Source organism: Nesoenas mayeri (genome assembly GCF_963082525.1).
Source record: "Nesoenas mayeri genome assembly, chromosome: 1".
In the NCBI taxonomy this organism is placed as follows: Eukaryota; Metazoa; Chordata; class Aves; order Columbiformes; family Columbidae; genus Nesoenas; species Nesoenas mayeri.
This window is the reverse complement of record NC_137541.1, coordinates 109,423,142-109,439,182: the sequence shown is the minus strand read 5'-3', so window position 1 is coordinate 109,439,182 and position 16,041 is coordinate 109,423,142. Positions and strand designations below refer to the sequence as shown.

The following is a 16,041-nucleotide window of genomic DNA, read 5'->3' as shown; positions in this document are numbered from 1 at the left end:
ATTCACTCCCCTGGCACCTGGCTGCCTCTGTTCACTCTCCGGTTCCCACAGGTTCCTGTGTATGCCATCAGAAAAACAAAATATTACTTAGTATTTCAGAGGGAACAAGACACTTTTGTAAAGCACTTCTTAATGTTACTGATAACGTATCCCTACCTAATAAATCTGCTATCAACTACAGCAGTATCAAATCATGTTTTAGACCTAAATTTAGTAATGACCTACAGCTCTTTAGCTGTAAGGATGCAAGGCTGGCTACTAATCCTAGCACTAGGATGGTATTAGTACTTTGAGTTTATTACCTACCCAAGTGAAGAAGTACATTGTTTTGGAAAAATTATGGCACTTTTATTTTTTAAATTGCTGATCAAGACCCAATCTCCAAAGTATCTAGATACCTAAAAATGCCTACAGGGGTTTAACCAATTTGTCAGAAGCATTTCAGAATCCTTAGACCCACACATTCCGTGCATTTAGAAATGACTCTCTGGGCTGTATTTCACCCCGGTGGTGGTATCAGGCTTACTTTCTCTTTTATGCTCACCCTAATGCCCCCAAACTAGGTAAGGCCTAAGTTTATCCATGTTCCTAGAACTCAGAGTTACAGAAATGATCTTCCAAAGCATGGAAGATGCAGACTTTGAAACAGACACATTTAAGATTGTAGACTGGTCAGGTACTGGGAAAATCAGGAAGAACTATAGCTGACTCTCTCTTTTAAAATGGAGAAGCACTATACAAAAATTAACGTATTTAGTTGCAACACCATGTGAGGTAGAAGTACTTCACAAACGGAGAAACTGAGTACAGGAACTCCATCCAGTAGATGGAATAAAGGAACATAAAACACAATGCCAAATCAGGAACAAAACTCAAGTTGCTTCAGCAAAGTTCAATTTGATTAGTGAAACAGTATTTACCTTTAAAATGCCCTTGAAGATATTAAACACAACAGAAAACTGGTTTTGAAAATGAACACAGTACTTTGTATAAAAACATGGAAAGTAGCATGACTTGCTAAAGAATCTAGTATATAGAATACTTAGAACTACGTTCATTAGTACAAATTAAGAAGTTAAACCTAAATGGATGGAAGCATTAGCACCCTACAGTAAGTTTATTATATTATGTTTTCTCCTAAGGAACCTGATTCAGGCTAGCTAAACAAAAGTGGTTTTTACATCTTTTTCCTCATCTCATGCTGAATCTTCCCCTCCAAACCATTATCTTTGTAGCTTCTCCTAGATATTTCATAGTTCAAGATCATAGCTAAATTCGCTCAACGGAACTTTGAAATAAGCAGCTTACTCCTACTGTATAGAGAGCTCCCAGGTCACCCACGCAGAATTCCACAATGACAAACAGCTCAATTTCAAATCAATCACATTCTTTTCATAAATCCATTCTAAAATAAAGTCAAAACCAGTACTGCCAGTTCAGGTCCATTTCACTTGTAGTTCTTCTTTGGGAGTTTAAACAAAATTCCTTGTAATACTGGAAGTAATAAACTTGAGTCAGTCAATGCTGACATCCTTCTTACAAAGTGTAATACAGCTTGAATCCTAAAGTCAGAACCATACTAAGGAAGAAAGTTTTGGTTGTAAACAGCTGTCTGAACAAATCAAGATGTGCAGAAAGATGCATCTTCAAGAAGAGTTTGGTTTTTTGCTTTTAATTCTTGCACTAGTTGAACAATCACTGCAGCCTTTTGTTACTCAGAAAAAAAAGTGTATGAACGGAAAATAAGCAATATTTTATTTCAATACCAGATTTATGGTTTTTGTGTTACACTGGGGCTGGCTTGCCTGATATTAAACAGATATGTCTGAAACACAAAATAATATAAATTAGACATGCCACGGGACATGTACAAATGATTTCTACCAATATGTGGATAATAAAACCCACTTCTACGCCAATTCTTTTACACTTTTTAATGGTGATAGTGACTAGTATTTTAGTAAGAGGGTAAAATTCAATAAAATGTACAAGGACAGCCATACAACTCAAAGATAATGTTTGCACAGCTTCCAATTCCACTGTGAAAATATACCCCCTCCAAAATAGAAACAGGCACTTCATCTTTAAAAATGAAGCACTCTCTTTTGTTCTTCAGTCGTCATCAACAGTTGGCTTGATTGTTACTCCTCTTCTGATTTGACCCCAACCAATTAAACTGCAAAAAGAAAACCAGTTTATATTAATAGTCAGAAATATCCAGAATAAATCAATGTGCTTCTGTCCTTATTATGCCTTCAGTTCTCACATTTTGAATTTTCTCCACATCTCTCCCACCCAAAATATCCTACAATATCTACTACTGCTTAGTGGAAACAAGAATGAAGAAAGATGAAGGACAGAGAACATCAGTATGTTTGTAAACAGGTAAGGATGCATCTTTGAACACTAAACTACAAATCTGAAAATTTTGTAACTTATGTATTGGTGGCCAGTAAATCTATTCACAACTTGATCTCTTTAGCTATGCCTGCAGCGCTGCATTACTTTCAGATATAAATGAAAATATGAAAAGTCAGACAAGATGACAGTAAGATCATAAACAGAGCTGTAACTCTCAATGAACACATAACCTATAAAAGGCAACTCAACTCTCAGGTAAGTTCTACTATTTCCAGTCAGCAACATTAAGGCCCCTTTTATAGGCCACTACTGGCTCTGAAAAACATGCTTGTAAAAATAAATTAAGATTATGTCAATTTCCACAATCAGCAAGCAGTCCATATTATTAACACAACTGCCTTTAAAACATTTCCAGTTTCTGGCACGGAGATACACTAAAACCACCTGTGCATATCAGTTTAATTTATTAAGCAGTAGAACCTGTCTCTGGCCACCAGAAAAAGAACTGGAGTATATTAGCCCAGCACTTCCCACTTTTAGGACCCTATCCACAGGTTATAATTAGTCCACCTTTGAATTCACAGTTCCTTGGAATCACTAGTGTATCCTGTTTACTTGGCTATTTGCTGTTTAACCTCTGTGCTTCCATATATTTACTTTCTAATTTTTACTTCCTGTTTATCTCTTGCTTTTGCACTTTCTTCCATCTTTCAGTACTCCATTGCCTCAGGCTACAAGTTCCTTTTCACCGTATCAACTGCATATTATCTTTACTCCAATTGGATTTTATTATGCTGCTCTTCCCAGTTTCCCTCCTATCCCCTTTGTCAGCTTTCAGTCTCCTTCATGTTGTTCTTTTGTCCTTTTAATACAGCATAGCAGGCAACTTTTTAATAACAAGATGTTTACAGCAGGCTGCTGCTGCTACTTGCCCACCAAATAAACCAGAGACAAGTGGGATTTTTGGCAAAATTTGGTCACGTATTTCATGTGGGAAGTAATCTACAGAAGCAACAAAAGACACATTAAAATTTACAGGCTGTCAGTCTATAACTGCATCATTTCCAATATAAATAGTTTCTCCTCTTCCTTCTGCTTCCCCTGACTTAATTTGTGTCTTTTTTTTCTTTCCCCCCCCACTCTGTTCAACAGATGTTATATTTTCCTTGAGTTTTTTCAGGGAATAACCTCTAATTTGTCAGCTAACTCTAAAACAGCAAGCACTGAGTTCTCATCTATGCTTTCCCGTTGATCTGAAAAAGAAACACACAGCCATGGATACTTAAAGCTCAGTTCATTTTCATACAATAGGGAATTCTTGTATAAATGGCTATGTTTCCTTATACTTTCCCCTCATCCTACAAGAGCTGTGCAGGGTCAATGAATCTAAATACTGTTATGTTGTTATGATATTCATGTAGTCTTAATAGAACACATAATAGGTACAGTATGCATATTCCTACAAAGAGAAGTGTGGCACCAAATGTAAAAAACATCCAATTCTGCTCATTGTTTTCAGCCTCCAGATTTGCACTTGGCCATTTTATACTGGTAATTTGAATGCGTCAATCCAGTTGATACTTTTTTGTTTCCTATCTACTCACAGTACAGAAAAAACTCAAACTGTAGAAGGTCCTTCCCTCCATTCCCCTGCTATTACTTCAGGGTTGCACTAGAAGTCACACACAGCTCCAGAGGCTGAACATTACCAACTTAGGTGTGTTTAAAGACAGGCTTTGGCTCAGTATTACTAGAACTTTCAAACCATGCTGCTGCAATAGCCTACTGTTAAGCTCCATCACAGCATGGCAACAATCCATGAACCTCATATGTTTCCTTGTCTGTTAAGTAAGAGATACCTACCCACTATAATGCTTGTTTCAAAAGAGGCTAGAAACGAAATGAAGCATCCCATAATAATGGTGTCAAGGTGTTAGGAGAATCTAAAGGAATTTTGTAAACTGACGTTATACTTACCTATTCTAGAACAAAATGAGATCCATGTATTTTTTTGTTAATAATATAACAAGAACGTACTCTACCAATTTAGCACCAACTTACCGCCAATGTTTCTCAACTCTTCGACTCAGGGCAATTTTTTCTCCCACTTCTGTGCACACTGGGTTAGTTAGCACGATTTTCCCCAAATCAGCCTTTACTGCACTGACTCTACCTCCAGTTGATAAGGATCCTATGTTTACCATTAAAACTTCATTCTTCGATAATTTTTGCACCTGAAGACAGACACACAAAACTATGAAACATAAGCTCTAGTATTTAAAAACACCCACATTCCACAGACAATATTGCGTATCTCCTGTCACCTAGTTGCCACCAAAAAAAGATATAGCTGAGAAATGCAAGAATTATAAATATCTCCCCACATAAACCACGAACAACAATGTCTGTTTATAAAGTTCATACATGAAAGGACAAATATGTAAATATGTTGTGCATGTAGTACTGCAGGTTCTTAATATGATATACTTTCTTGGGATTTCTCTACATTTTCTATAAAACATACTGCAGATTGCATATACTGTATTAAAGGCACAGTCTCAGGCAGCGCTACAAACTGGAATGTTATGCCATTCTTTTAAATAATCTGGATATTCTCATTTCCCTTATGCCTACATACATCAAAATGCTATCTCAAAAATAATTCATTTCAGAGGACAGAGAGTGCTGAAGCACTTAACTTACTGTTGCATGAAGCAGTTTATAAATTTTAATGCTAACAGAGAAAACAGATCTTTTAGTTTGATTTATGTAAAATGGATCATTGAACATGAGACTGTGACATGCATCAAATTTAGTTTATTTTCAACTAGTGTTTCAAAAATACTTAGCTTTAAAAGTTCTTCAGAGAGAGAACCTACAAAAAGCATGTAAGCAGGAAGTAGATCAGTATGTGTATAAAACTAATTTTTTCACAAATGAATAGGCTGATAGCAAAGGAAATCAACTACCAATATGTTCAGAATAAAACTTACCTTCAAGCCACAAAAGTACTTTATGTTACTTTAAACTACTCTAGTATGAATTACTCCCTTGAAAAGCATTCTTCTATAATATTAAATATACAGATAAGTTTTCTGACAAGAACACATGAACAGGGAGACAAAATTACTACAGAAATTCAAAAGTACATATTGCTAAAACTTAGCACAAGAGAAATTGTGAAAAAAAACCCAAACAAAACACAAAGGGGAACATACCTTTGCAGCCTTCTTGTCTCCTTCAGTGCGTACACCTAGTAGTCGTCTCAGCAAGAAATATGAAATTTCTAGCTCTGTAAATATTTCTGGCAGTGCTCCAACTGCACCAAGAACCTGGCCTACCATTCGGTCAGCTCGACACAAAGTTGGATCAATCTTAGTTCCAACACCTACAACACAACAAGGAAAGTCACAAGGAGTAACTGAAAGGTAGCTGTCACATTTGCATATTAAAGTATTTAAAGGAGATCTAAAACCAACAAACTGAAAATGTACTGGGAATTCCCTATTACCTGAACAGCAGGTGCAGAACATTGGCAAGACTGTGAGCTCTGTCTGAACAGATGAAGAAATATTCTACTGTTAAAGCTGGTATAATTAACAATGCAAGTTGATCTGCATTGACCAGTGACATTGAGGAAATTTTTTTATTTATTAAATACATAATTTTCACACCTGTGTTGTCTCTCCCTATGTATATGAATTATTTGAAATTACTCAAAGGCTTTTTTTTTTTCACTATGCTGAAATGAATTGCTGAATGAAACCAAGTGTTTTCAGTAAGCATGAATAAAATCTTTTCATGAGATAAAATTCTTACCTATAAGACCACCAGGAGCAGCATATTGTAGATCATTGTGTTCAGCAAAGAGTGACACAATTTTGGAAAAGATTGGCTTGCACATGAGTTTTCCTTCACTGTCCTTGGAAACAATACCAGGCCGAACCTCAATTTCCTGACCCACCTAATTACAAAAGTGAAGAAGTGATTAACTGATTGTTTCACAGGAACATAAAGCTAACAACTAGTCACAGATAAGACCTACTTATCCCAGGATCTACTGTTTATACAAGTCTTTGATTCTGGGCTACTGTAGAAGTTCTAGGACTTCTGTTGCTCTGTATCTTGTAGCCAACGTAACAATTGATTTTCTCTCCAATACAATTTCCAAAACTGCTTTACCAGATAATATTTTTTGACATTAATTCCAGTATTTAAATTTATTTTTTAAATGAAATTTTATTTAGAAATGTTACAGCACTGAGAAAAATTGAATTAATTCAATCAGTGTAACTGATCAGCAGCAATAAAGTGCAAGACAAAGAAAATTCAAGTTGTATAAATGTTTGAAGATGAAGTTTCCTTTCTAATCTAACAGAGCAAGTTTTAAATTTTCCATCTATTTACAGTAACCCACAAGGAAAATAAAAAAATCAAAACATACAGAATACTTAAATGGAGAAGTGGGACCTGTGGGCAGCCCCCCACACACTTCAGAGGTAACTGAAGTGCTTTTGCTCCCCTCTTTCTCCCCAGTAATTCAACAAGTAAAAGTGGTAAGACTGAAAAAAAAATTATCTCCCTTAATTTTTGTAAGCAATATCAAATCAGTATCATTCTTAGCAAAAGTTAAGACTATGGTATCAAAGATACATTATTAAAAAAAACCCAGTGTTTCTTCTTCTAGTATTTTAAAATAATAAAGTAAAAATGAGGCAGAAACAGAAAGGATAGGTGCCATCTGACCGTATTCTGGTTTAAAAAGACATTCAATTACCCAGATTCATTCTGTACTATGCAGACAAAAACTCTACTCACTATTATCATTACAAATCTCCAGAAAAAGAAGAGGGAAAAGGTTACCTTTAAAACACCCTTTAGAATACTGCCACCAGCTACACCCCCCTTAAGGTCATCAACTTCACAGCCAGGCTTGTTGACGTCAAAAGATCTAATTACTGAAAAGAAGAGACCATAACCAAGTCTATATTTAAGATCATGTTTTTAAACGATTAGTGCCTTTCTTTAGCAACTTTGCTTCCCTATCCTTATTAAGGTATACACATATTTATAAATATAAAAACATAATTCAGGGATAACACTAAAATATTATTAATATTTTAATCTGAAATTGTAAGTATATCGTTGATTTTGTTCTCAAAACCATTTAAGCTGCTCATATACACAAATGGCTTTAAAAATTGCTTTTGCAGAGCAAAAATTAAGTTAAATATCAGTATCTGAAAAAGAAAGTAATGATCAACTAGATTTAAAAAATCTTCAATAGTCACAATGTCGGCTGTGAATATTGTAACACTGGTTTAAAGTAGTCAATTTTTACACATTCTGAGTATGTGTTTTCTAGGTCTCCCATGTTCTGTGTAGGAAAAAAAGCAAACAAATGGATTCATTCTAGCAGAACTGAATTTCAAAATACACTAGACAAAAACAGAGACCTTTAGGAGATGACTAACACAGAAAATCTAATCAGGCTAACTGTACAATTTCCTTGGACATACTTTAATTTTCAAATTCACCAGTTTGTTAGTACTTTGTTAAATCAAATTTAAATTCATAGTGACTAAAAGAATGTTTTAAGATATAGGTAAGTTTCTCATCTTTATTGCATTTTAGTGCTGTCATACACATATAATATGCACAAAAATCAGCAATCACCTCAAATAGATTTAACTATAGCAATTAGCTATGAACAAACAATACAGCTCTCAGAAAATATCCAAGTTTTAAAAGCATATTAAATGCTCCTTTTAAACCCACCTCTTTAGCGCATTCAGCAAAATGCTATTCCAAGTGCAGAAACGTAGTAAATGGTTAGCCAAAAAAGCCCAGACCTAAGCGTTTACATACCAATAAGCCTCGGCTCAGATGTGAAGTCTCGCAAGGGGACTGGGATTTTCTTCACTATATACTCACAAACTACCTCAATGTTGTATTTCAGCTGGGCTGAGATTGGAATTATTGGAGCTCCTTCGGCAACTGTGCCTAAACCAACATCAAGTTTAACAAAGACTTAATACAGCATTTACAACAACATTACCAAGCGTTCTGTCATTAAAATTACTAATGAATTTCAAGGCACATTTTATATATATTTCCAAAAGCAGTATCAGAGAATTTAGCCTTCCCTTCAGTATTTTAGCTCAAACCAGCCAGACCTACTTTTCAAGGCAGTTGGTGTGTACTGAAGAGTTTTACAGTTTCTCTCTGAACATTGTGCAAGATAACCTTCTGCTCTAAAGAATTCACTTCTTACATCGTGATCAGAAATATTCTTCAGATAATTTCAGAGAGATCAGATATCTCAGTGTTGGATACATCGGTGTTCATTTTACAGTCAAATCTCATTCTGACAAACTAAAATTCCTATCAATTTAATGATCCAGGTTTTCTAAGTTTTGCAATACAAATGCATAATTTAGAAATATTCTAATTATGGAAGGATTAATTTAGTTATCAAGGCTTGTTAAATATTATTACTTTTAATTGTATCTATGTTCTCACAAAGAACTCCAAATTTACTTACCAAGCCACCCTGACATAGCTGTTATGAACAGCTTATGTAAGGCAACGATTTCTAACTCAAAAAAAAAAAAGAAAAAAAAGAAAAAAGAAAGAGACCTATTGGCTACTCTTATTGGTGACAATCTAGCTCTGCAGCTTTTCACAAACCACAGCTGAAGGAGATAAGCAGGGAAAACAGTGGAAGCTCCTAGGAATGATGAAACTCAAAGCAATGTACTAAAGTTAAGCAGAACTTTATGGAGAAAGTAAGATAATCCTGTCTGAACTGGACTTACGGACAGAGAGAGCCAATAAACCATCTTTTGTGATTAAAGTAACTGACGCATTTATACCTACAACGTGTCCCAACAAGTACTGCTCCATTCTCTCCTCCACTGCAGTAAAATCACAGTATAACCCCAGTAAAGAAACAATCCAAGAAGAGACAATACGAAGAACGAACCACAAATTCAGTGAAAGCTACTAGACAAGAGCTATTGCTATTAGTTTTACATCAAGAGCTCTGACCAACAGCCATAATATTATTGTATGTAAGCAGCCTGAAATAGGTAAGAATCAACTCCAAAAGTCTATTTTTTTACATTAACAGACTATGTACAGCAGCATCTAATTAAGAGAAGCTTTTCTGTAAACGTATAGAAAACCACTCTGTCCATGCCCTAACACTGAAGAAATTCCATCACTAACTGGATTTCTGCTGTTGAAAACTTACCTTGTACAAATGCAAGAATCTGTTCATACTGTTCTTTAGCCTGACTCTCCTTCACCAAATCAATCTTATTCTGTAGAATCAAAATATGTTTCAGTTTCATGATTTCTATAGCAGCTAGATGTTCTGAGGTCTGGGGCTGAGGGCATGACTCATTACCAGCTGAAAGAAGAAAAGTGATTGCAATATAGAAACTATAAAAACAGACAAAACTCATATGGTTAGGACATCTACTTTCCATTTTATCTTCATGAAAAAAAAAGACAATTACCTCTCAGTAAGCTACATGTGAAACATCCAAGTTAATAAGCACCACTCCTCCCCAGAACTGCTGGCTGTAGCATCCATGCTATATATGACAGATGAGAGGTTGCCAGAGTGGCCCTGCATTCTACTTGCTCCCAGAAACACACATCTAAAATTTCCAAAGATACTGAGAGCTAACTTGCGTCTACTTGACGTGTTCCATCTTTTAGGTCTTCAGACGTCTCACTACAGACTGTAGCATAATGGACAACTGACCTTTCAAAAAATACATTAACATTCTATGGCATTTTCTTATCACTAAATCCATAAAAATGCCAAGATCCTCAAACTCTACAGGACACACACTAAATATATCAAGTATGTGAACAAAGCAGTTATCTGCATTGTTTGGATTTCAGCCATCCAAGAAGCCAACTTTGGCCTGATGTGCCATTATGGTGGTTATCTCACTTGAAGTTTGGTCTATCACACTTTCTAGATCTAAACAGGCAGAAGGAGTCACAGCTCATCAGCTATCTCAGACTATTTAAACTACAATATCTGAAGCTATTTTTCTTGTTTGTTGACATGTCCTATCTAGGTAAGATAATTACTATTTATCACTGCAGAGCACTAAATTGTTCTATAGACATACAAAAATCAGTTTTACTTACTTCCTATTGGTTGCAAATCAGAACAAAAAATTGTCTGAATCAACATAAATCTCCTGTACATTAATTTTGGGCATTTTCATCTCAGTTTACTGCTGTACTGATGTTTCTGGACTCTCCTGTATGGCAAAGGCTAATCTATTCCCATAAAATAATAAACTTTACAGTGCTATACAACTACAAGGTTTCATCTTACCTTCTATTGATTGGGGCAACTACCAGAATAATGTATAGCAATGTTTAAGAAAAACAGCTTGTTAGGGTACATTTTCATTGTAATATTACTTTATTTTCTTAAACATATATCAAAAGCATCAGTTTGTTTTAATCTCTCATCCCACCCCACTAAATTAAAAAACCCATATAAAGTTGCTGCACAATATTAAAAAATAGAGGTTTGCTTTTGTGTAGCAATCATTACCTATCAACAGTAAAGCTGCATCCATTACTGCTGCACCGTTCAGCATAGTAGCCATCAAAATATCATGGCCAGGACAATCCACAAAGGAGACATGCCTGTTGTAGAGGAAGGTTAAAAAGAAATGCAAAAGCCAATTATCAACAATTTCTCTGACTGATTCACGTGAGTGGCTAAGCAGACACAAATTTAAAAGCATTCTTAAAATATCTAGATACACAAACATTTCAAGATAGATGCTGAGAATACCGTAAAAGTATTTTCAAAACCATTCTAAAAGAACACAAAACACAAAAACCACTGAATAGTTTTTCTGAGTTTTAAGATTCGATACCATATATCCTCATTAGGTACTGCTTTAATATTTCACAAATTTATTTGTAAATTACACTAGATTTAAATGTACCAGAATTAAAACAAAACACCAAACAAACACCACACAGGACTTCTCTGATATCTTTTAAAAGATGTCTCCCATTCTCCAATTTTAGAAAATTGTATGTCTAATTACAGAGTTATAATTGCACTTCACTTCAAAGATTTATCTACAGTGTTGCAGCCCTTAGTTCCAACCTTATGATTTTCTTGTGCAGACCATAATAGTCAATTCACTACATTCCTGTTTGAACCTATTCAGTGAAGTATCTTTGTTTCCTGGTAGCATGCCACCAAAAAGCAAGAGACTAATCTGCTGCTTCACTGACAATGTTAAAAATCTACTACAAGAAAACAAGCAGTAAGATAAAGAAAGCTTAACCAATAGTTTAACAATGGCTGCATGATGGTCACACTCCAACGGAAGTTATTGTGAGAAAAAGTGCTCTACTGGGAATCTGAAGAGAGGAAGGAAATACGTGACTACATCACTATATGTATTCTATACATAAGCATGGACTAGGAATCTTGTCATCCAACAGTCTTTGTGGCTACTCTCATTTGAGCAATCATTCTAAAGACTCGTGTAAGAACTGTTGTGGTTAATATGCTTGCATAATCACAATGCTGTGCTTTATTAGAAACGAAGAAATAAAGAACACTTGGCTTCCAGTCACAGGCCTGATTTCACATTAAGCACCAGACCTCCATATATTCATTTTAAGAACTTGGAAAAGTTTTCTGCCTCTAGGAAAGAACATTTCAACAAAGTTCACCCTCCAGAAAGGGATTTTAAAGATGCATTTGTGAGGTCCACATTAGTTCTCATTCTAGTGGATGTAAAATGTACTTACATTAATAGCAGAAAAAAATCAGTTCAGAGTCCTGTGAATACCCGAGGACAGAAGACACAGCTGTGCTCTACCATGGACTGTGTATCGCAACTAATAAAAACAAGGCAGTTTAGGTGATACCTTAGTTTAGGGGTGCCCAGCACCTAAGAACATGTGGTCTGCCATAACAACTCCTTCATTTTACAGCTCAATCCTGACTATTTTCTGTTATGTAAAAGGAAGTAAACACAATTTACACCATTCATTTTACAGCAGTTACCTGACTAGTTTAAAGTTCCCTTTGGTGCCTGGAATATCTGTAGGGAACTCATCTGGAGTGCTACTTCCACAGGATCGGTAACACTCTGGCCGGGAACAGCTTGGGTCATCCAGCTTGTAAATCTGTAAGTTGTTTTTAAAAATTGAGAAAAAGTTTAATTCATCAAAGGTTAGTTACCTATAAGCTTACATCCACCCTGAAATATATTAACATATTTGGTAGATTTCCGATAATGACTCACCTTTGCATTAGCATAACCCAGCTTGATTGTGATATTTCTTTCCAGTTCATTTTTAAATCTGACAGTATGAACTCCAGATATAGCTTTGACTACTGTCGACTTTCCATGGGCTACATGACCAATTGTACCTATGTTTTAAGAGCAAATGTTTGTCAATAAACCAGTATTTTAATTCTATGCAATGTTTCATTATGATCAACACATAATTACCCCAAACTCTCTGCAACCACTAAGTCCAGAGCTCCCATCAGAAGCATGTATGGGTTTCAACATCATTTTTGTTCAAACAAGCAAGATTCTAAATTGAGGTCCCAATGGACAGATTTTGCATTTTTATTAAACTCATCTCAGTGCTTAACTTTAAGGTAAAATAAACTTTGCTTTAGCAACTACTCCCCATGTCACTTAACAGTGTTCTTTTCAAGTTAAAAGAGTTTGACAAGTCTCTTCCTGCGCCTTGGTGAGTCTGTTTCAGTAAGAATTTCTTAAAAATGTTCTCACATAGGTACTATATGCTACTGAATAAGCACCAGAAAGAGTCACATTAATGCACCCCTCTTTTTTAGAAGTTGGATTTTACCTATATTAATTGTTGCTTGTCTGCTGATGACTTCTGGTGAAAGAGGCGTCAACTTGGTAACATCCTGCATGAGGGAGATTTTAGAATTTATTCACCTTGTATCTAAATGTTTAGAGTGCTATATGTATTTTCTTAAAAATTATCCAGTAGTTCTATTCAGCAAAATCCAACCAAGCTCGTTAAAATAATTCTAGATATGCGTTCTAGTCTTTTACGTATGTGAAATAGGACAAAAAGCAAACAAAACCCTAATTGTAAATCAGTATAAGTTGCAAATCAAATCACCGATCATAAATTGGTATCGGCTGCAAGGTATTAACAATGGAAGTAAACAAAACAAAAAACCTCAAAAGAAGCTCCAATACACACAAAAACCCCCCAACTACCCCCACACTTATATTACACATAACAGACAAATTCAAATTAACTTTCTGTGGGCTACATGGTGAGCTGCATGTACGTTTTAAAAACAGAAGTCTGACAATAAACAGTTGTTTACCTGATATAAGGTCCCATTACAGTTGACATATAATTACAACTAACACTTTGGAGTCAATGAGTCCAGAGAATTCGTTAATGCAATGGATTTTTTTTTTTAATGACTACTTTCTCCTCAAATACTATTATTGCTCCTTTAGGTACCAGAAAAAAAATCTGCTGTCCTAAACAGACTGTTGCATGAACATACTGGTAGCATCTGGCAAATCACAACATTTATAAATACATTCCATATAGCTAAAAAGACGACTCTGAAAGGGTCGTTTTGGTTTTTTTTTTCAAGTTTTTTTTGACACATGTTGGACAAATGTTGAAATCCACTATAATGTTCCTCTGTACTACTTTTGAAACTATTTACAGTTATTTTCCATCCCTGCACAAATTTGCATGGATGAGCTGCTTAGTTCAAACAAAGATTCAACATGCCAAAAGAGTCCTCAGTGCAGTATAGGATATAAGTATTTTGCTAAGGTACAAATAACACATACACATTAATTTACCTTAAATCATGTATTATTTACACTGTTACATGCATGTTCTGTGCATAACAATATTATTTGACACAATTTGTGTAAAAATGTACGCTCACTCATTCTATTCTCTAGTATTACATGAACAAAATGCTCATGTTCAATACAAAACAAGTTTTGTCCACCTAACACAGGCAATTAAATTTGTATTTCTTGTATATCTAACTTTAAATGACTACACACAACAAAGTCAATGACGGAAAATGACCTGCAGATGGCATCATCTAGTAGGGTGACAAGCATGCAAGCATGATGCAAATCCTGCCATCACGAGAAATTCTCCTGGTGCACACAATTATGCACACATGCAATTTTGTCTTCAAGACTAGCATAAGGCCAAGTTCAGCTCTAAGCTCCAGCCAGCTGTAAGCATTCAAAAACCAACTGAAAAGTATAGTATAGGCCTTAAAGGTAATTCCTGCTGACCTTCCAAATACGCCTATATGTGCTCTTTCTCACTGGCAAACACTATGGTCGACAACGACAGTTAGTGAAGAAACTTTTAAAAATTACTGTGCTTCCCTAACGCATATCAACATGCTTAGCTATAACACAAAAAGAATTATTGTACTCAAAGCCCACAAACATGAAAAATTATTATTGTAAAAACATATGGCCCTTCTAGTTTACCTAACACCAGAGGCAGCAATATGACCTTCCACTGCTTTTGTCTGCATATATGTGTAATAAACGAGACAGCTCAGGCAACACATTTAATAGGCAAGACTACCACAGCAAGAGACTACTGCAACTGACTTTCTCGGTAGGCAAGAAAATTTTCTAGGTAGGCCAACCGAGACAGGGCTGGCAGCCAATCCATCGAGCCTGCTGAGGAATTGAACACCAACTTATAACTGTACTTTGGGAAGAGAAGAGCCTTTAACATCGCTAAAACAGGACAGCCCTTATGAGGAAGAAACTGCACGTCTCCACCACTGTCACACAAAGACTTCGCTCGCAAAGCCGGGACGCCAACTCGCTGAGCTTTAGACTCATCTCACCAGCAATCGAAGCGCCTCATCCTACTACGCCAAACCCGCAGCGACCTGCCTAACCTGCTCCCAGCGCCGCCGCTCTGCCGGCGCCTGCTTTCAGCCATCCCTCGGACCCAGAGAGCTGCAACTCGGTCCCCACAGCACCGCCGCCTCCCGCGCCGCCTCAGACCTCCCCGGCTACAACGGCCACAGCGGGGCCTGGAAGGAGGCACGGATCCCCTCAGCCTCCCAGCGCCGCCGCCCGCCCACCCCCCATCCTCAGCGGCCCCCCCCGGCTCCGCCACCCGCATGCGCTGCTCCTCAGTGTCCGCGGCCACCTGCCCCCGTCCCCTGGGCGCCCGCCAGGCGGGTCTCACCAAGGTAGCGAGGTCCTGCCGGCTGAGGTGCGGCTGCCCCAGAGTCACTCCCGCCTCATCCCCCGCCATCTTGGCCCGAAGAGGAAGTGAGGAGGCTCGCACGCGCGCCTGACCCCCGGCTCCTCTCGGTGCCGCCAGCGGCGGAGTGCAGACCGGCACCAGACGGCCGGGGGACAGGCGTCCGGCTCACAGACCCGCCGCGCTGGGCGGTGCGGGGCCGCTACCAGCCCCCCCGCGGCGCGGAAGCGGCTCAGGCGCGCCGCGGGCCAGCCTCGAGAAGGACCCCCGTCGCGCTCGCGTCGGGTGATGCAACCGGGCCTGCCGCAGCGGCTGCTCCGCGTGCGCCGGCGCCGGCGCCGCCACCGAGGCGTGCGCATGCGCGGGGCGGGGCGGCGGGAGAGCGCC

The 16,041-nt window shown here is 37.5% G+C and overlaps 1 protein-coding gene across 1 annotated transcript; it reads right to left on the bottom strand.

The window, feature by feature from the left end:
* Nucleotides 1-1,734: 1,734 nt before the first annotated feature.
* On the bottom strand, nt 1,735-15,963 carry EIF2S3 (eukaryotic translation initiation factor 2 subunit gamma). Its single transcript, XM_080363154.1, has 12 exons — nt 15,637-15,963; nt 13,258-13,321; nt 12,678-12,805; nt 12,437-12,558; nt 10,952-11,046; nt 9,617-9,775; nt 8,230-8,364; nt 7,225-7,319; nt 6,181-6,325; nt 5,580-5,749; nt 4,423-4,595; nt 1,735-2,176 (listed from the first exon to the last, which is right to left on the bottom strand). Exons 1-12 carry the CDS (start codon nt 15,703-15,705, stop codon nt 2,113-2,115), a joined length of 1,419 nt encoding a protein of 472 aa, XP_080219280.1. The 5' UTR covers nt 15,706-15,963; the 3' UTR covers nt 1,735-2,112.
* Nucleotides 15,964-16,041: the final 78 nt, after the last annotated feature.